Below are 20993 nucleotides of genomic sequence, written 5' to 3' on the forward strand. Positions count from 1 at the left end.
CCATAACTTCAATTTCAGTCTTTATGTGTCCCTAGGTGTGAAGTGGGTCTCTTGTAGACAGCATATATATGGATCTTGTTTTTGTATCCATTCAGCCAGTCTGTGTCTTTTGTTTGGGGCATTTAATCCATTTACACTTAAGGTAATTATCGATATGTATGTTCCTATTTCCATTTTCTTAATTGTTTTGGGTTTGTTTGTGTTAAGACTTTTCCTTCTCTTGTATTTCCTGCCTAGAGAAGTTCCTTTAGCATTTATTGTAAAGCTGGTTTGGTGATGCTGAATTCTTTTAACCTTTCCTTGTCTGTAAAAGTTTTAACTTATCTGTTCAATCTGAATGAGATCCTTGCTGGGTAATCTTGGTTGTAGGTTTTCCCCTTTCATTACTATAAATATATCTTGCCACTCCCTTCTGGCCTGTAGAGTTTCTGCTGAAAGATCAGCTGTTAACCTTAAGGGGATTCCCGTGTATGTTATTTGCTGCTTTTCCCTTGATGCTTTTAATATTTTTTCTTTGGGTTTACTCTTTGTTAGTTTGATTAATACGTGTCTTGACATGTTTCTCCTTGGGTTTATCCTGTATGGGACTCTCTGTGCTTCCTGGACTTGACTGACTACTTCTTTTCCTATGTTGGGGAAGTTTGCAACTCTAATCTCTTCAAATATTTTCTCAGACTCTTTCTTTTTTTCTTTTTCTACTGGGACACCTATAATTCGAATGTTGGCGTGCTTAATGTTGTCCCAGATGTCTCTGAGACTGTCCTCCATTTTCATTCTTTTTTCTTAATCTGCTCTGTGGCAGTTATCTCCACCATTCTATCTTCCAGCTCACTTATCTGTTCTTCTGCCTCATTTATTTTGCTATTGATTCCTTCTAGAGTATTTTTAATTTCAGTTATTGTGTTGTTCATTACTGTTTGTTTGCTCTTTAGTTCTCTTAGGTCCTTGTTAAACGTTTCTTGTATTTTCTCTATTCTATTTTCTAGATTGTGGATCATCTTTACTATCATTACTCTGAATTCTTTTTCAGGTAGTTTGCCTATTTCCTCTTTATTTATTTGGTCTTGTGGGCTTTTACCTTACTTCTTTACCTGTAAGATATTTCTCTGTGTTCTCATTTTACCTAATTTACAGTGTTTGAGGTCTCCTTTCCCTAGGCTGCAGGATCATAGTTCCTCTTGCTTCTGTTCTCTACCCCCAGTGGTTAAGGTTGGTCCAGTGTCTTGTGTAGGCTTCCTGATAGGAGGGACTGATGCCTGCGCTCTGGTGGGTGGAGCTGAGTCTTTTTTCCACTTATGAGCAAGGCCAGGTCAGGTGGTGTGTTTTGGGGTGTCTGTGAGCTTAGTAGGAGTTTAGGTAGTCTGTGTGCTGATGGGTGGGTTTGTGTTCCTGTCTTGTTTGTTGTTTGCTGGGAGCAGCTGGGAGCTGCTGGCAGTTGGGTGGAGATGGGTCTTGGATTCAGATGGAGGCTTCTGTGACATCTCTCAGTGATTAATCTTCCTTGGAGCCGGCAATTCTGTAGTGTTCCAGCACCCTGGACTCAGTGCTCCCACTCCAGAGCCTCTGGCCCAACTTCTGGTCGTGGGACCAAGACCCCACAAGTCACTCATCCCAGCAATAAAGGGGATTAAAAAAAAAAAAAAACTAACAAAACCCCAAGCAAATGCTATAAATTAAAATCAATCAGAAACAGAAACAAGGAAGCACACACACACACAAAAGAAAGAAAAATAGAGCCAAATAAATCAAATAGCAAGAGAACAACCAGACAAACAAAAGAACCCAAGAATGAAATCAAACAATTAAGAAGAAAGGTGACAAAAACCAAGAAACAAAACCAAAGCAGAGTGCCAACTGAAGAATGAAGCAAAGAAACAGAACTGACAAAAATGATATAAAAAAAGAAAAAGAGAAAGGGGAAAGATGACAGAACAACAGAAAAACAATGTAGAAACAAATATAAAAAAATAGAAAGTATATTTTAGAAAAAAAAAGACAAACAAAACCCTGGAGAAATGGTAAAAACAAAATCAAACAAAAAGAGAAACAAGGAACACAAACACACATAAAAGAAACAAAAACAGAACAACCAGACAAACAGAAGAACTCAAAAATGAAATCAAACAATTAGGATTAAAACTAACAAAAACACATAACCTAAAAACAAAACCAAAGCAGTGTGACCACTAAAGAATAAAGCAAGGAAACAGAACTTATAAAAATGATTAAAAAAAAACAATAAAATAAAATAAAAAGGGAAAAAACACAGACAACAGAAAAGCAAAGTAGAAACAGAAATATATACATTAAAAAAAGGAAAATTTATTAAAGAAAAAGAAAAAGGAAAAATATTAGGGAAAAGAACACAGAAAAGTAAAAACAGAAATGTATAAAAAAAATAGAAAGTAAAAATATGTTATAAAACATGGAGATCCCAAAAGAGTAAAAAACAAAAAAACCCAAAAAAAAACCTAAAACCAAAAAAAACCAAAAAAAAAAAGCTAGAACCAAGAACAGAATGAATCAAAACATAATGAAATTAATAGCAATAATTATGTGTCCCTGGCATCTCTGCTGTAAGTGTCCTGCATATGCCGTGAGCTAGAGCCCACCTCCGCCTCCCCAAGAGGCTCTCCTTTGCCTCTGGGCTGGTCTCTAGACCTTCTGTGGGCCCTGTGGGCACCACTCAGACTCTGATCTGGCCCAATTCCTGCATGTGCTGCCCCCAACGTCCACAACTGCCAGAGCTAGACCATTTTCATTTGTGGGAACACTCATTGTCTACTCAGATATTCCTTAGATGCAGAATCTACCTAGCTGATTGCAGGGATTTAGTCTGCAGCTTGTACAGCTGATGGAAAGATTTTTGATCTTCCTTAGTCATCCCGTCCCAGGGGTTCAGCTCTGGTTTCATTCCCACCTCTGTGCGTGGTCCACCCACAGGAGTCTGGTCCTGAGGCTGCCTTGGAGCTCTAGGGTCTGCCCCCGTGAGGACCAGGTGCAGAGGTGGTATGACTGCTTGGATCACGGGAGCCCTTACAGCCCCAAATGCACAGGGAAGCTGCCAGCCACAGGCACAAGAGATATGGTCGTAGTGAGGGCCTTTTCTGGCGCCCGGCATAAGGCACATGAGGGCGAGCCCTGGCCAGGGTTTTTCTGGCACCCGGCAGCAGGTGTGCAAGGGCCAGCCCTGAGAGGGTTTTTTTGCCCTGCAGCCAGCACGTGAGGGTCAGCTCTCATGGGGCTTTGTTTATTGCTTGGCAGCCAGCGCACAGAGCCAGCCTTGAGTGGGCTTCTTTTATTGTCATCAGCAGGCACTGGCATGTAGGGAGAGAGAGGTTACAATGGTGGCTCCTCCCCGCTCTTGTGACTCAGCAATAGCACCCTGCTTCCATGGCAGTCCAGTCTTCCTCCACAGGCATTCCCTGCTGCAGATTTCCTCCCTCCTGTCCCCTCAGTCCGTCTCCCCACAGCCCACAGCAGTTCTCACTCTGGGCCTGTTCTCCAATCCCCATGCACCAGCTCCCAGCCCCCTTGCACACCTGTGAATACATGTCCCAGTCCGGGGCACACAGGGCTGAGGTATGGACCATCTGTGTACTTCTCACTCTGTCCCGTCTGCCACAGATTGGTCGCTTCACCTTCTTCTGACAGCCTCAAATGCTGCCCTTCTGTCCCAATCGATTTCCCCGTCGGAGAGGGGGTTTCCCTGAATTCGGGCATCTCTCCTCTGCTTCAGCTCCCCCGACCCAGAGTGCAGGTCCTGTCCTACTTCCTCTCCTTCTCCTTCTCCCTTCTTTTTTCCATCCTACACAGTTATGCAGGGATCTTTATAGTCCTTTCCAGTGTCCAAGGTCTTCTGCTAGTTTTCAGCCAGTGTTCTGTGAGAACTGTTGCATCTACAGATGTATTCCTGATGCATCTGTAGAGAGAAATGAACTCCATGTCCACTTATTCCTCTGCCATCTTGAATCTCTCTTCTTGTAGCATCCTTATCTGGCTTTGGTATCGGGGTAGTGCTGTCCCTGTAAAATTAATTTGGAAGCGTTCACTCCTCTTCAACTTTTTCACAGAAGAAATTGAGAAGAATTGGTATTAATTCTTCTCTATATGTATATGTATGGTAGAATTCACCGGGGAAGCCATCAGGTTGTGGGCTTATTTTTGTTGGAAAGTTTTTGATTGTTGATTCAAGTCTCCTTACTCCTTTCATCTGTTCAGATTTTTTGTTCCATCATGGTTCAGTCTTGTTAGGTTGCATGTTTCCTAGGAAGTTATCTGTTTCTTCTAGGTTATCCAATATGTTGGCAAATAATTGTTCATAGTAGTCTCTTATAATCTTTTGTCTTTCTATGGTGTTAGCTGTAATATCTCCACTTTCATTTAGAATTTTGAGTCCTTTATTTCCCCATGGTTAGTCTAGCTAAACATTTGTCTCTCTTCTTTAAAAGCCAACTCTTTTTGTTGCTTTTTTCCTATTGTATTTCTAGTTTCTATTTCTTTTATTTCTGCTCTAATATTTACTATTTCCTTCCCTCTGCTAACTACAGGCTTAGATTGACCTTTTTTTCTAACTCCTTGAGGTTTAAAATTAGGTTGTTTGAGCTGTTCTTTTCTTCTAATGTAGGCATTTAGTGATATAAATTTCTCTTAGAACTGGTTTAAAACTTTTTTTTTTTTACATCCTATAAGTTTCGCATGTTGTATTTCCCTTTTCATTGTCTCAAGATAATTTCTGATTTCCCTTCTGATTTCTTCTTTGATCCAGTAGTTTTTCAGGAGCATACTGTTAAATTTCCACATATTTGTGATTTTTTTCATTTTCTTTTTGTTACTGATTTCTAGTTTCACACAACTGTGGTTAGAAAAGATTCCTGACATGACCTCAGTCTTCTTAAATTTGATAAGATTTGCTTTCTGGCCCAATATGATTTATCATGGAGAATGTCCCATGTATGCTTGAGAAGAATGTATATTCTGGTGCTGTTGGATGGAATATTCTGTATATGTCTTAGGTTCATTTGGACCATAGTGTTATTCAGGCCTTCTGTTTCCTTACTAATTTTCTGTCTGGATGATCTATCCAATATTTATAGTGGGGTATTGAGGTCCCTAATTATTACTGTATTTCCATCTATTTCTCCATTCAGTTCTATTAATATTTGCCTTAAATACTTAGGTGCTTCAATGTTGGGTGCACATATATTTACAATTGTTATAATCTCTTGATGAATTGACCCCTGGACCATATAGTGATCTCTGTCTCTTGTGACCAATTCTGACTGAAAGTCTATTTTATCTGATGTAAGTATAGCCACTCTTACTCTCTTTTGGTTTCCATTTGCATGGAATATCTTTTTTTATCCATTCACTTCCAGCCTGTATATGTCATTAAAGCTAAAGTGAGTCTCTTGTAGGCAGCATACTGTTGGATTCTTTTTCTTTTTTTATCCTTCATCCCCTCTGTGTCTTTTGGTTGGAGAATTTAGTCCTTTAGCATTTAAAATAATTATTAATAGGTAATTACTGTCATTTTGTTAATTGTTTTCTGAGTATTTTTTTAAGTCTCCTATCCTTTGTTCCTCTCTTGCTGTCTTACTTTAATTTTTTTTTTTAACTGGTATGCTTTAACTCCTTTCTTTATCTTTTTTGTATCTATCATAGGTTTTATTCTTTGTGGTTACCATGAGGTTTACATTAAACATCTGATAAATATAACAGTTTATTTTAAGCTGATTACAAACCTTCACTTGTGATGTTGTGCAATGAAGCATCTGATACTGTTAGTGTTTTCAGTAGAAATGATGCATTATCATCTCGGAGTCTAGTCAGTTAAAATCCCAGGGAACTTCTATTCATTCATTTATCAGCTACTGAAAGGATGCCTTTACTATACTTGGTACTGGGAACATGGAGGCCAATAAGACATATGGTTCCTGACCTCAAGGAGTTCAAAGTTTAATGGGGACATAATAATTATATAAACAATTTACAAAATTACAATTGTGCTAAGAGCACCAAAGAGAAGTACCACAGGTTGGGAGCATATACCATGAGCGATTCTGAAGTAAAAGGAAGTAGCGCTTTGAGGAAGAGATATAAGCAAAGACTTAAGATTAAGAGTTAAGAATTGAGAGAAAGAACAACAGCACATGCAAAATTGAAAAGGAGCTGGATGACAAGGCAATGAGAGATCAGTCTGGTTCAAGTACATTGAGGAAGGTAAAAGGGGACCTGGAAGTAAGTGAGTAAGATCTTGCAAGAACTTGGAGAACAATTTAAGGAGTTAGGACTTAAAGTGTAATGAGAGGCCACTAAATGGTTTGAAGCAGGGGAGTAATGAGAAGGGATTTACAGTTTAAAAAGCAAATACTTACTACATGTGGAAAACAGATTCAAGTAAAGAATGGTTGTAGGAGACCAATTGGGAGGGAGGCAATGGCCGTAGTCCAGGCAGGGGATGACGCAGCACAGGCTAGGCTGGAGGTGGTGGTAATACAGAGAGATTCAAGATCTATTTAGGGCTTGATGACTGACTTTATGTGGGGAATAAGGAAGAGGAACGTGTTAATGCTAACGTTTTTTTGCATGAAAAATGGAGGAGATGATAATGCCATTTTACTAAGAAAGCAAATTCTTATATAAAAAGTGTTGTCAGACTGGGCTTCCCCATCCTGAACTTGGGTAATTAATGTTTTCAACTTACTGCAAGACCTTTATATTCATCCCTGTTGATTTTTTCATTTCTTTGGCTCATACTTCCAGTCGGTTCGGATATTTCAAAATCTTTAGTCTATCATCCAATGTCTCCTATAAATCCTCCCAACTTTTTATCATCTACAAATTTGGTAAGTCATACTTTGTAATCATTTACTAAGTTGTTGTTAAGCATGTAAAAAGAGGACAGAATTAAGTACTCAGCCCTTCAGTGCACCCTTAATAATCTCTCTTCAGGGTGGCACTGGTTCATTAAGCAATACAACTGAGGAGTGTAACCAGCACCAGCAATAACACTGAACACTGAGGATGTGCCTAGCACTTAATGTCCATAATTTAATTTATTCTTCATGAAATTAATTTTTTCCATCCTCAAATACTCATTGAGCTCTTGTTATGTGTCAGGAACTAAGATAGGGACTATTATCATCCCCATTTTAGAGATAAGGAAACTCAGGCTCAGAGGTGAAGTAACTGGTCCTAAGTAACACAGTTAGTAAAGGACAGAGTTATAATATGAACCCCAGCTTGGAGACCCTCCAAACATATGCTGCTAAAAATTGAGTTTTTATTTTGTATACTTAAATTTTATATTTTTTTAATTCATAAGTCCAGCTCTAAGGTGTAAGTGAGCGTGCGCGCTCATTAGGAATTTTTCCAGACCAGTTTCTCTGTTACTTATATCAAAGAACTTCTCAGTATTATCTCTAATACATATTATAATTTCTACATATTCTTCATGGCATCATGTTTCTAGTTAAACTGAGGGCTTTTTCCCACATCTACCCTCACAAAGTTCAGTTTCTTGATCAGATAAACAATTCTTCTCTCTTCATCTCTTCTTTCATAGTCAGCATTATAAATGATCCTGTTCAAATTCTAATATCTTTATTAGGTTAAAAACCAATTGTTTGTAGAAGTCTAAGAAACGAAGATTTTTTTATATAGGTGGGATTTGCTGTTTACATTTTAAGAAAAGTTGCTGTATTTCAAAAATACTTTTTATGAAATGGGATAATTGAATTTCACAATATTCCCTTTACACACAAATAATAATAACAAAAAGTTGTGAGGTTGGTAAGTTAAGAAAATAAATGCAAATAAGGTAAACAAGATTCTGAACAAACAGGACTCCTCCTGTCTCCAATTCCAAAGAAATATTCCCAGAAGAAGAATGTATTGGTTTAAAAAAAAAAAAGAAAGTACAGAATTAACCCAGAACACACTTGGTTTTTACCAGTAAGTCAATTTCATTTCAGAAGTGTGACACTCTATGTCCAGGAGGTATATAAAAAAATTCTGTCAATATCATAACTCAATAAAAAATTTTCAGTTTAGATAAAGAATAGTTGTTTTATAAGGCTTATCGGTGTAAGACATTATACAGCCAAGAAAATGTTACCAGAAATCTAACTGGCTATGTTGACTGTCATTTTAAAATTCAGGAACACGACAGAGGGGTTTTACCAAGTAAAGTCTCAGTACTCAGCTTCTAACACATTATAGGTTTTTCAAAGGCTGTATTTATTTAGTTTTAACAACAACAGAAGAGCTACATCTACTTAGTTTCTCACTTACACGCAAAACATACTTCTTCAAACATCAAAATAAATGTTTCCTAAGCACTAACATACCTAAGAAAATTCACTCACCTCTAAGTTTCTGGAGGTCCTCCTTCAAATCAGGCCCTGCGAGCATGAAGATACTTTCTGACACAGGATTCTTATCAGTAAGACTTTCATTGCTGGTATTTACAATAGCTGTACAGTTCAGTAATGCCACATCTCCTTTCCTGCGGAAAATAAATAAATAAGAGCAAGTGTGGGGAAGAGGAGGCATATAAGAAAGCTAGTTTCTAATTGTTTCAAAACATTCTATCTTCACTCCCTCCACAACATTGGTTTTACCAGTTCACAAGCTTAAACAATAGTAAAAAGTTGTTCCTGATTCAGAAAGGCTAATATGGCATCGCAGATACATCTTGAACGCAATTGCTGTAACCCTGAAACCCACAAAACCATCATGTCATTCCTTTGCTTCTTACATAAGAGATGTGTGTGAGATGGGGAGTGACAGTTAATGGGAACAGGACTTTGGGGTGATGAAAATGTTCTAAAATTGACTCTGGTGACGGCTGCACAATTTTGTGAATATACTAAAAGCCACTGACTTGTACAATGTAAACTAGTGCATTTGTATGGTATATGAATTACATCTCTAAAGCTTTTTTTAAAAACAGAAATGTACTACTACTACTACATGCAACAACATAGATGAACTTTCAAATAATTGTGTTGAATGAAAGAGGCCAGACTAAAAAAAGAGTACACTATTCCATTTATATAAAGCTCTAGAAAATGCATACTAATCTATAGTGACAGAAAGATGAATGACTGCTTGGGGATGTTGAGGCAGGGAGGGGCAGGAGAGAGGGATTACCAAGGGACACAAAAAAACTTCCGGGGTGATAAATATATTCACTATCTTGATTCTGGTGATGGGTTCATGGGTGTATACATGTCAAAATTTACCAAACTGTACACTTTAAATATATGCAGTTTACTGTAAGTTAATTAAGTCTCAATAAAGCTGTAAATGTGTATGCAAAGTAATATTTCAATAATGCAAGGGTTCACAAAAAAGAGTTTAGAAAAAAATATGAAAAAAAGAAATTAGAAGAAATTATGAGAAAGTATTATTATATCATGATATGATTTAACCAAGGAATTACCAGAGAACCACTTTTCCATTGATATCCTTATTGTAAAGAAAAGGTGATCTAATAGTCTCTTCCTGATAGGTTTCAGCTGCAGTATCAGAAGTAGTTAATTGTTCTTCACAAGAATTGCCCCAGCTTGGTAGTGTATCCACATCCACAAACTGGGAAGGTGCACCCAAGGGATCCATGGAATGGGAACTTCAGCTTGTCTTTTCCCAAATTCCTCAGCAATTCAATATTCACTGTAGACTTCAGCTTAAGAGAAAAGAAAGAATCATTTTAATAGAGAAGCACAGGTATTACTTTACTTCTATTAGAGTAAAAAACAAAACTCTGCTGTGAAATGCTCCAATAGTACATTGTGTGATTATAGTCACTTAAATAGTCCATTAAAAAATCAAATGTACAATGAATTACTACGGCTTTTTTAAACAGGAAGAAAGAGGGATTATTTAAACACAAATTATTTTCAAAGAATTACAGTCATTTAAATAATCACACGGCCCATCAATTCTACTTTCCAGAAACACAGGACCATTCATTCAACATTCATTGAGTGTCTGCTATTGGCGGGGTAGGGGGAGTGTCAGGTGCTGCAAGAGATACAAAGATAATATGAACAACTTAAAAAGTTCAGTCTAATACGGAAGATGAGAAGCAGGGAGGTTACTGCAATCAGGTAGTAAGAGATAAAGGTCTGAACTATGTAGAGAAACAGATGGAGAGGAAGGCATAGATTTGTGAGGCAACATACAAAGGAAAAATTAACAGGATTTGAAAATTTATAGAATATAGTATATGAGACACCAATGTGGTATAAGGTTGGTTGTACAGAAATGTAGAAATTAGAAGAGAAGGGTTGATAGGAAGACACGTAGTGTCAAGTCACAGAAACTCATGGGAAATTTAACATGATACTTTATTTGGCAATAAGTCAGATAGCTATTTCAGTAAAATGGTAGATTCGTTCATTCAATAAATCTTTATAAGCAGCTATTATGTGTCAGGTATTGTTCTAGTTACTGGGGACACACAGTGAATAAGACAGAGCAAGTCCCTACCCTTAGAGAGCTGATGCTTCCTTGAAAGCAGATGAAAAACGATAAACAAACAAGCAAGCAGGTATCTAACAGAACGACTGGAGGCAGTGAGTATTATAAGAAAAAGGTTCTATCTGAGCAGAGAGCTAAATAAAGTGAGAGAGAGCAAGCCATGTGAAGCTCTGGAGGGTGCGTCAGGCAGAGGGAATGGCAAGTACAAAGGCCAAAAGGGGAGGGAGGAGCTTGGTCTATTCCAGAAGAGCGTAGAGGCTGGTTTGGCTACAGTACAGTGAGCTAGGTAATGAGTAGCAGGTGATGAGGTTGGTGAGCCAAGGAAAGGCCAGATGATCTAGTTTGTAAGCCATGATAAGAAGTTTAGATCTCAATGTAAATGAGGGTAAGCTCTTAGGGGGTCCCTATAAGGATAATGACTTAATATAAATATTTGAAAAGATTACTCCAGCTACAGTGAAACTGAGTGGGGGCAAGAGTAAACGCAGAGACCAGTAGAAAACGATTGGAGTAATCTAGGTGATGGTGAGGAAGGTGGTGAGGAATGCTTAGAATTGGAATGAATTTTGAAGGTAGGGTCAACAAGACTTTCTAAATGCACCTGAGGGGGTGAGGGAAAAGAACAGAATCAAAGGTTACTCCTAGATTTCCTGCTTGAGCAATTAAATAGATGGTAATGCTACTTATAGAGAAGGAAAAGACTGGAGTAGGTTGCAGGTGGAGTAATTATCAAGGTATTTTTTTCCTTATGTTTTCCTTTTGTTAGTTTGAGATGCCCATTATATGCCCAAGTATGTATATCAAACATACAATTGGCTGGCTACATGAGGCTAGAGCCCAGAGAAGAGGTCAGGCTAAAGATATAAATTTGGAAGTCTCAGCATATGGATGGTATTTAAGACCACCAAGAGAGAAAATGCAAATGGAGAATAGATCCAAGGACTCAGTCCTAAGGCCAAATTTAGAGGCTGGAAAGAGGAAAAGTTTAAGAAAGAGATAGAAAAGCATTGATAGGAATGGAAGATTTGGAAAGTGTGGTACCCTAAAAGCCAAGTGAAGAAAGTAACTTTAGACAGAATGCTCAAGAGGGATCATCTAGGGTTAAATACTACTGAAAGGTTGAGTAAGGACTAAGAACTAATTAGTCGGTTTGGTAAATTGGAGATAGCTGGTAACACTGAACATACATGAGAGCAGAGATGATTAAGGAATGACAGCTGGTATGTGAACTTCCTGAGAAGCTTTTCTGTATGATCCTCATGTTTGTTAAGAGTCAAGGAGAAAAAGCATGCCCTTCTATATCTAATATCTTGCTGTTTCTTGCTGAGAGACATGGGATACTAATTGGAATGAACGATGGATTTGACACAATATTCTAATTCCTGCACCAACACTGTGTGGTAGGAAATGTGCTCATTTATATAACAATTTCAGAAAGGCCTTGTAGATCATACCAGGATAAAATTGTATCAGAGGATTATTCTTATTTGTTACTAAGTACTCCTTTGATATTATTTTGAAATAAATAAACTAATTTTATCTAGAAGTTGGTGTTTAGTCCATCCAATTGGCCTTTGAAACTAGAGGCAACCACAAGTCCTGTTGATCAGTTCACAAGTATTCAGCCTGGAACTGGACAAGCTGAACAGAGTACAAGTGAAGGCTACATTCACTGTCTATGGTTGAACTGCCTTGAGCTCAACGGAATGACACCCTGCAGAAATTCATAATTTCAAAAAATTATCCACAGGTTTTTGGTGACAACTCATGCTGAAATTTCTTAACCATGATACTAAAAAGTCCATTAAAAACAAACTTAGTTTTCATTTTGCAAACTTGAATGTCAAATTACAGGGCTAAATCACTTCTTTAAAATAACTTTTCCTTCCAATTCTTAGTAATACTCACTTACAGAACATTTGAAAGATACCAAAAAGTAGTTCCTACCTTTTTCTGTGATAGGTAAAATGATAAGGCACGTACAATTTTGAATCCGGTTTCTTTAGTATTTTAAGGTAAATATTTCCATATGCAATTACACTTTGAGGCAGAAGCAGAATGGTAAAAGCTTGGGCTCCGTTATCAGAAGGCCTGAGTTTGGGTTGAGGACCTACCACCTAACATATTATCCTTGACTCTAAACCAGAGTTTTCTTATTTCTAAAATAGGAGTAATGTACTACTATGGTTATTGTGAGAATTAAATGATATAATCTGTATTAAAATTGCACAACAGGGACTTCCCTGGTGATCCAGTGGTTAAGACTCTGCCTTCCAATGCAGGGGGCGCAGGTTTGATCCCTGGTTGGGGAGTTAAGATCCCACATGCCTCTCGGCCAAAAAACCAAAAAAAACCCCATAAAACAAATTCAATAAAGACTTAAAAAATGGTCCATATCAAAAGAATCTTTAAAAAAAAAACTGCATAGCAGAGCACCTGGCATCAAGCAAGGCACAATAAAAGTTATAACTTTCTCAGAGCCAATGTGAAAGTCACCTGCACCACTGTTGAGATAAAGAGATGTTTTCATGTGTGGCAAAGACCAAGACACTCACTGTCAAAGACTCTCTAACGAGCATCAGATAAACAAATTGGTGAATTAAGATACACTCTTACTTATCTCAATGTCTGCCCTTGTAATGACTTGTTAATCCCTAACACCTAGATCAAGCCTACATCTGTTTTCTCTGATCTGCTCCTGTGCCAGTAGGGAAAAAAAAAAAATCAGAAGTTATCCTCTCTGCTGTCAAAACAAATACATGGTTTCCTATGTTAGCTTGGCCCTCCATCAACACTAAGAGAAAACTGTTTTGAGTCATTCTTGGATGACTCTATGCTATTCCACACAGCATCTGTGATAGACAGCCTCCAAGATGTCCTTCAATGATACCTGCCTCCTGATATTAATGCCGTTGTGTAGATGCCTCCCATAATGAATAAGGCTGGCTAGTGTACCCAACTGGATATTGCAGAAATGACAGTGTGTGACTTCCACGGATGGATCATAAAAGATATTGTGGCTTCTGCCATGCTCTCTTGGACTGCTTGTTCTGGGGAAGTGAGCTCTCATGACATGGGGACACTCATGAAGCTCATGGAAAAGCCCCTGTGTGGAGAAACTGAGAGTTCCTGCCAACAACCAGCATGAACTGACAGACATGGGAATGAATCACCTTGGATCCTCCAGCCCCAGCTGACATCTTGACCACAACCTCATGAGAAACCCTGAGCCAGAACCACAAGACTAAGCAACTTTTGAATTCCTCACCCATAAAAACTGTGAGGTAATAAATGCTTATTTGCCTATTATGTCCCAGGCATTCATTCATTCAAGCACTGTTAAGTGCTGAGTCTCTGTCTAATGGAAGAGATAGCTCCACAAAAATCACACAAAGATATAATCGTAGAAATACATACATAGTTAAAATCTGTGATAAGTGTCCTACAACAAAGAAGAGTGGAGCTATTTAAATTGAAGAGGCAGAGAATGTCTCTTCCAGATAGTGAGAATTGAGACCAAAAGTAGAAGAGTTTTACAGGCTGCGCAAAGGTACATCTGGGCGCCTTAAGGCAGGAAAGAGCCTAAGACACTAAAGGAACAAAAGAAGGCCAACTGTGGAAGTTACAGTGAACCACAGGGTATTAGATATGTTACAAATATGCTTTCTAATCCTTACAATAATCCTGCAAAGTAGGTATCAGAACACTTATTTTACAGTGAGGGCACCAAGACCCAGAGGTTCAATTATCAGCTCAAGGTAACAGAACTAGTAAGTGGTACCTTGAGATCCAAATCAAAGACCAGCTGGCACTAAAACCTGTGCCGTTTCCATTACATCATATCACATTGCCTTCCTTCTTTTCCTGATGCTCTGAGAAAAGAGAAGTCATTGTTCAAATTATCTTAACTTCTCTCCAACTCAAAATGTCTCTATCTTCATTCACTCTTTCCAACTTCCAAGTGATTTTGGGGTATATTCCACACTTTTAAGCCTGCCAAATCACCTTCATTTAAGCATTTTACTGCACCTGACTAGCTTTCCTCTAAGAGAATGTAATAACATCAAGTATCCCTTCACTACACCTGATCTCTCCTTCCCGAGTCTCTTACTCTCAAATTTTTTCCCTACCCCGTTTCTTCAGAATACCAACAAACTCCTCTTTTCACCATTTAACTTTAAGAGTAATCTGTTTCGCAGCTCTACTTCCTTTTCCTCCATTTATTCAACCCACTACAGTTCTGCTTCCATCTCTATAACAATACTAAAACTGCTTTTTCAAGGTCAACAATAATTCTCTAAATGTCAAGTCCAAGAGCTAATCAAATTTTAGCTGCATCCACTATTGATTATTCCCTCCCTGAAACTCTATTATCTTCTTTGACAGTACACGCTGGTAGTTCTCCTATATGTCCAACCACATCTTGTCAGTATAGTTTGTTGGATCTTCTTCCAAGATCTTAAAAGTCATTGTGACACACAAGATACTGAGTGTTAAATGAGTAATAGGTAATGTTCAGAGCGCTTACTGTAGAGCAAATTTAATGGCATTATATGAAAGTGTCATGGCATTTAACAATGAATTCTTTTTCAGCTCCATCTCTAAACAGAAATGTATTTTTCTCATCAAAAAGAGATTTAAATCTCTCCCTCCCCCAACACACACACCTTGGCAATAAAGTAAATGGAGCAGCAAAGCGAAGCTAGGCAGGAAAATCTGATCCCTGATCCTTAAGGAACAGTGGTTCTTAACATTCTTGGAGTCACAGACCCTTTGGAGAATTGCATGAAATATAAAAACCTTTTCATCACCCAAATTGTGACTACATGAGCTCATACAAGCACAGGTCTGGAAAAAAATCTGAGGGGTTTCCCAGACTCAAATTAGGAATCCCAGTGATAGAATACAGAGTGCTCGGGTAAGGAAAGGAGGAGGGGGAGGCTACGATAATCTACAGCTTTAGCCAGAATTTTGGATAACATTAAAGAGGAGCGGGACTTTCCACTGAAAATCAATTGATCAGTCCTGTATTTTGAACAGGTTCATAAGCAAACACAAAACCTTAGTAAAAATGCTCCTGAAGCAAGACATTTACGTCCCAGGATCTCAAAGTTTACATGTAACAAACAGAAGATTGCAGAATCAGATCTATTTCCTTAGCCATACTATCTTAAGGGTTATCTTCAGTACCTCCCTAGATGAGGATAAAGAGAACCCACTATGTATCTTTTACAATTCAAATTAGTAATGAGTATATAACAGTTCTTATTACCCTGTAGTTCATCTTTTTTTTCCTCAAAATCTTGTCATCTTTTAGTTTACGAAGTCCTCCAAATAGTGCTTTATATGATTAATTGGATTGGTTAGAGGGATTAGACTTTTATTGTTCAAGACAGGGCAGAATCAGGCAGAACTTATTGTTAAAGTTTTGAATCCAAAAAAAAAAAAAGAACTTTATTATGTTTCAATTATAAAATTAATACATTTAGCAATTCTGAAACTTAAGAAACTAAGGTTATGCTCTTGAAGTAGTGCATTGGGAAGTTATAAGATGCATTATCTTAGCACTCAATCGAAGATGCTTACAACAACTTTCATTAAAATTATTTTTTCTGGGAATTCCCTGGCGGTCCAGTGGTTAGGACTGGAGAGGGTGCAGGTTCGATCCCTGGTCAGGGAACTAAGATCCGGTAATCTGCACGATGCGGCCAAAACATAATAATAATAAATAAAACAAAATTATTTTTTCCATTTGTGATTGTCCTTTCCCATAATATTTAATAATGTTAAATTAATTTTTTAAAGATAAAATCATGACTCATTCTAATACAGAAGTGAACATGGTTCAAGATTTTATTTAACTCACAAAGGTACCAGCCAGATGGTTGATAAAGGGAGTCCCAAAATTGGGCTCATTAATAGATCAGGAATACTGAAATGAATGTACGTGAGGCAAAACTTCCACTCAACCTCTAAAAGACATGTAGAATTTTCATGTCTACAAATAAAATGATTTAGTATTGACAGCAGTTGTCTACAGTTTATACAGCTGTAAAATAACTTTCTTAGAATCAGGTAATACAAGGGGTGTCACCGAGATGGAATATAGACTATGTACTAAAGCACGTTTTTTCCTCATATATATACACATTTTTTCGTATATTAGCCATACACGCTCACCTAAATGCTCCCTTCCCCATCAAACTTAACTGAAGTAAGTCTGTTGCCACAATTTCCTCCCTTATTCATCCAACCCACCGCAGGCTTGTTTCAAACACCTACACTGTTACATCTATTTACAGCCTGATCATATCCATTCTCTACTCTTATCATTTACTTGAATATGGCAGACTAGGTGAACATGTCTTAAAAACTCAAGAAACGCCTGAAGAAAATCAGGTAATATAGATAAAACTCCATTTTCTAAGCTGGCTGCAGCTATCTTGAAGGCACAGACTTATTTCTTTTATATACCTATATGTTAGCTTTAATCTTCCACAGCTACAGACATCAGAACTCCTTTCTAAACACTTTTATGCAGCCCAAGAATAAAATCGGACAAAACTGCAAGAAAGAATAGCTAATTCCCACTTGGTGACAGAGCACCTAAAGCCTCAATTACCAAGCAAGGAGGAGTCAGCCCTGTTCACTTCCCCCTCCGGCGACCAAGGAGCGGAAACCAAAAGCTAGACCAATGTCACTCCAGGGACTGCGGAGATCCAGACAACTCAGCATCCTGGGCTCAGCGCCTACCCAGCCCTGATTCGAGCAGCTCTCGGTCCGTGAAACGCCCAGTCCACACGAGCGACCACACAAACTCGACTCCTGCACCCCAGGACGCGCGCCTCCCCAGGGGCTAGAGCACCACTGTCCCTTGTGCCTGGGTCTGCCTATCCTCTATCTTCTGGTGGGTAACTTCTCCCCGACAGCGCCTCAGGCGAGAGGAACAAGACCAACAGCGGAGGCGGGAGCGCCAGGCTCATTTTTGCGGAGAACTGACAAAACCAGCCCTCTATGCCCGCACCCCCAGCCCTGGCCGAGTCCCGTGCGCCTCCCGCCGCGCCCCCGGCCCGCTCCGCCCCGCCTTCCTTCCCGGCCTCTGTCCCGCCTCTCACAGCATTCCGGCGGTCCCATCCGGGAGGTAGGCACGGCGGGTTAAGTTCCTCGTGGAAAGCGGCCGAGCGGCATCCCCTGACAAGCCTTGCCAGGAGCTCGGCGGGTAAAGCAGCCAAAGTCGCAGGAGGCTGGAAAGACCAGCCACAGGAGCCCTGGCAGGCGAAACACCGCCTTCCGCTCCCGGCCAGCGCTCACCAATCAGAGCCCAGCTCTTACGTCATTTCCCCCAGAAGGCAAAGGGAACGTCGGGCGGAAGAGGCTCCTTCAGCGGACCCGGAAGGGGTGGGTTCCACGGGCGGGTCCAACCAGCCCGGAGCCTCGTGGAGGCCCAGGTAGGTACCGAAGGCGCGCGGCGGCCGAGCGCTTTTTGCTCCGCTCCTCGGGTTTGTTTGGTCCTGGCTGAGGCCTTCCTGGTGCCAGCAGCGGGCGAGGCAGGGGGATTTGGGGACGGTCTCGAGGGTGGAGGGGCACCTGGGCCACTGCGGGAGCCCCACCGCCGTCCCTGGGAAGCTGGCCGCGGACACCCGAAGCTGGCGCATGCCGTGTTGAGCTAGTTCACCCGGCGCCTGCAGGGCTCTCCTGAGGATGGTCTGGCAGCGTGGTGGGTGTGCGGAGCCTCCACTTCACCCTCTCCTGACTGAAGAATTGGTTTAGGGACATCTGACAGGTCTGTTCCGGCGGTCCAGCCTTTCAGCGCATCATAGAAGCATGTTTTCGGGGGCTGTGGGTTCAGAAGCAGGGATGGTAGGGGCATAGCGGAAGGTTAGGGCGTGAGCTCTCTCCGAAAAGCGTCATATACACAACATGCATGTGAGACACAAGTGACCAGTACCAAGATGTATGGAAGATCGTTAAAGTTCTGAGGCAATGGAAAAAGCTTCGAGAATTGGACTAGCCCCAAAGGAAGTGGGCCTCAGAGGGTAACACTTAGGTAGACGGGCGAATGTATGTTATTCTAAGTGGGAGGAACAGTTTGAAGAAGGCAGGTGACAGGACAAAGAGGGAAACCAGCTAGCCTGACAGAAAAGTTTATGCGAGAACTAAAGAGGAATAGATAGGTTGAGTTCTTGCGAACTGCACACTGTTTAGCTCTTAAAGGGTTTTGGGGTAGGATTAGTGCGTTTGAAAAGATTAGTCAGGTAGTATTAATGACTTTTAAAAGAAAAGAATGAAAAACATGGAGGTGGAGGTGCTACATAGTGCAGGAACCCAGTGATAAAGAGCTGGAACAGAAAGTAGTGGAAAGAGAAAAGGATCCTCCTTCAGAGAAACAGGTAGAAGTTTCTGACAAAAGAGAGGACGGAGGCAAAGAGAAATAGTTTAGTGGTTAAAAGAGGAAATTTTGGAGTTTGGTTTGTAATCTGGCTTTGGCACTTAAAACCAGCTGAATGACTTTGAGCTAGCTATTTCATGTCTGTGTGTCTAGTTTCCTTGTCTGTAAAATAGGGATAAGAATAGTACCTATCTTGCAAGGTAACTGAAGGATCCTTTTAAGCACTTCACATGTATTAACCCACTTAATTCAATTAATTATGATTAATCCGATTAATAAATATGAAATTAACTGCATATGTTTACTCAGTTATATATATTTTAATGTATCAGTTACCATATAGTAAGCACTCTTTCAGTATTGGCTGCTTAAATAATACTAATGAGCCAAAGGTTACTACAAGGTTTTGAGCCTGAATGGCTTGGAGACTCAGAAAAAAGTGAGTAGGGTTCAGGAAGCAAGGTAGGCTTGGTTTTATACACGTTAAATGTGATACTGCAAGGTGTTCGGATGGGGATGTCTAATAAACTCTTGGAGCTGTATAGTTAGTATTCAGGTATGTAGGCCGGACTGGAAGTAGGGATGTGGTGCGTCCCTGGGCCTAGGCATGCTGTATGAAGTCTCCAAGGAAAATACTGTGGTAGATGGTGGAAGACTACCATGAACAACAATTACAGTTAAGGGGCTGGGGCCAGAGGAGTAAGATGAATTGGTAAAGAATTGATCAAATGGCCCAGGTGAAGAGCGTTTTTGCCATGTTAATATTATCTTCCCTTCATTTTTAACTGGCTTTATGTTGGTTCCTAGGAGAAGAAAAATGAGGCCTGTAAGTGGTCATTAAAAGAAAATATTAGTACAGGCATTGAATATTTTCCTGTTAAAGTAGACTAAAACATCAGGTTGTAATAGAAAGAGACCCTGTAGCGTTAAACCAAACAAACTGAACCAACAACAGCAACAAACAACAACAGCTCCAGAAGAAGGCTGTAACTTCTGTTTAGTATTCTTGTGTCTTTTAAGCTGCATCGGTGTTTGGGGGAATACCTTTCGCGTTTCCATATTAAGAACAGACAAGCTTAATTTATCTCCTTCACCAGTTGTCTCTTATGGTAACCAAGTGTTTTCAGTGAATTTGATTTAGTGCAGTTGTTAAAACCAAAGCTGGGTCCGCCCCACTGTGGGCAATCAAGCCAGTCTACTGACACCGGGTTGTGGTGAAGGAAAGTGCAGCTAGTGCTCAGAAGACACCCCTCCCCGGCACTGGCTTTCAGGGAAAGGTTTTTCAAGTCAAGGTGAGGGAGAGGGGGTGGGGCATGTGATCAGCTGGTGGGCATTCTTCTGATTGGTTGGTGGTGAGGTAATTGGGAGTCAACACCATCAACCCAGTTCCAACTGGCCTGGAGTCTACGTGCTGGTGGTCAGCATTCGGTTAACTTCTTCCACCTGGTTGGGGTTTCAGTATCTGCAAAACAGCTTAAGGATATGGTTCAGAATATTATCTCCATAGCCCTTGAGGAGGAACCTAAAGATCCTTGATTTTGTTTAATGGTTAAAACTATTTTTTTTTGTCTTGCTTGATTCCTTTGTTTCTGCATTTTCTCACTTCTCTGATTACATTTGCTCTTTGGAACTCAGGAAAGGCTTAGGAGGCTAAAGGTTTTCTACTAACGGGAGGCAGGTGGAGGACATGGTGCGGCGGGGGCGGGGGGCGAGGGGTGGGGGGCGGCGGTGGTGCCTGACCTGGGAAGGCCCTGTAGTGTCCTGCTCGGTTACATAAAAACTATGGCAACTTTGAAAAACAGTGCGCCAAGGGCAGGTGGCTGCCCTGCTTTGGAAATCCAGGGCATACCTGCACGTATTAGTTACAGTAGTTCTCAAAGCGGGGAACCGCAGCGGCAGCATCACTTGAGAACTTGTTAGAAATGAAAAATCTTGGGTCCCACCCCAGACCTACTGAATCAGAAATAGGCCCTGGGGATGTGCGGTGTAGGTGGTTCCCAGAAATTTGTTTTCATAGTTCCTTGGGTGATTTAGATACATTCTGGAGTTTGAGAGCCACTGTGCTCGAAGGTAAGTGCCACAAGATCAGGGATGTTGTTTTACTCAACACCGTATC

At 40.1% G+C, this 20993-nt stretch overlaps 1 protein-coding gene across 1 annotated transcript in view; it reads right to left on the reverse strand.

Moving 5' to 3' along the window:
* The window catches only part of GDAP2 (ganglioside induced differentiation associated protein 2), a 67596-nt gene extending 49819 nt beyond the window's left edge, over positions 1-17777 (reverse strand). Inside the window, exons 1-3 of the mRNA XM_065880734.1 lie at positions 17604-17777; positions 9449-9691; positions 8370-8509 (exon numbers count right to left, since the gene is read on the reverse strand). Of these exons, the coding sequence (XP_065736806.1) occupies positions 8370-8509; positions 9449-9624 (316 nt within the window). The 5' untranslated portion in view covers positions 9625-9691; positions 17604-17777. The remainder of the gene's footprint in view (positions 1-8369; positions 8510-9448; positions 9692-17603) is intronic.
* Between the last annotated feature and the right edge of the window lie 3216 nt (positions 17778-20993).

This window comes from Phocoena phocoena, chromosome 1, assembly GCF_963924675.1.
Source record: "Phocoena phocoena chromosome 1, mPhoPho1.1, whole genome shotgun sequence".
NCBI classification, from domain to species: Eukaryota; Metazoa; Chordata; class Mammalia; order Artiodactyla; family Phocoenidae; genus Phocoena; species Phocoena phocoena.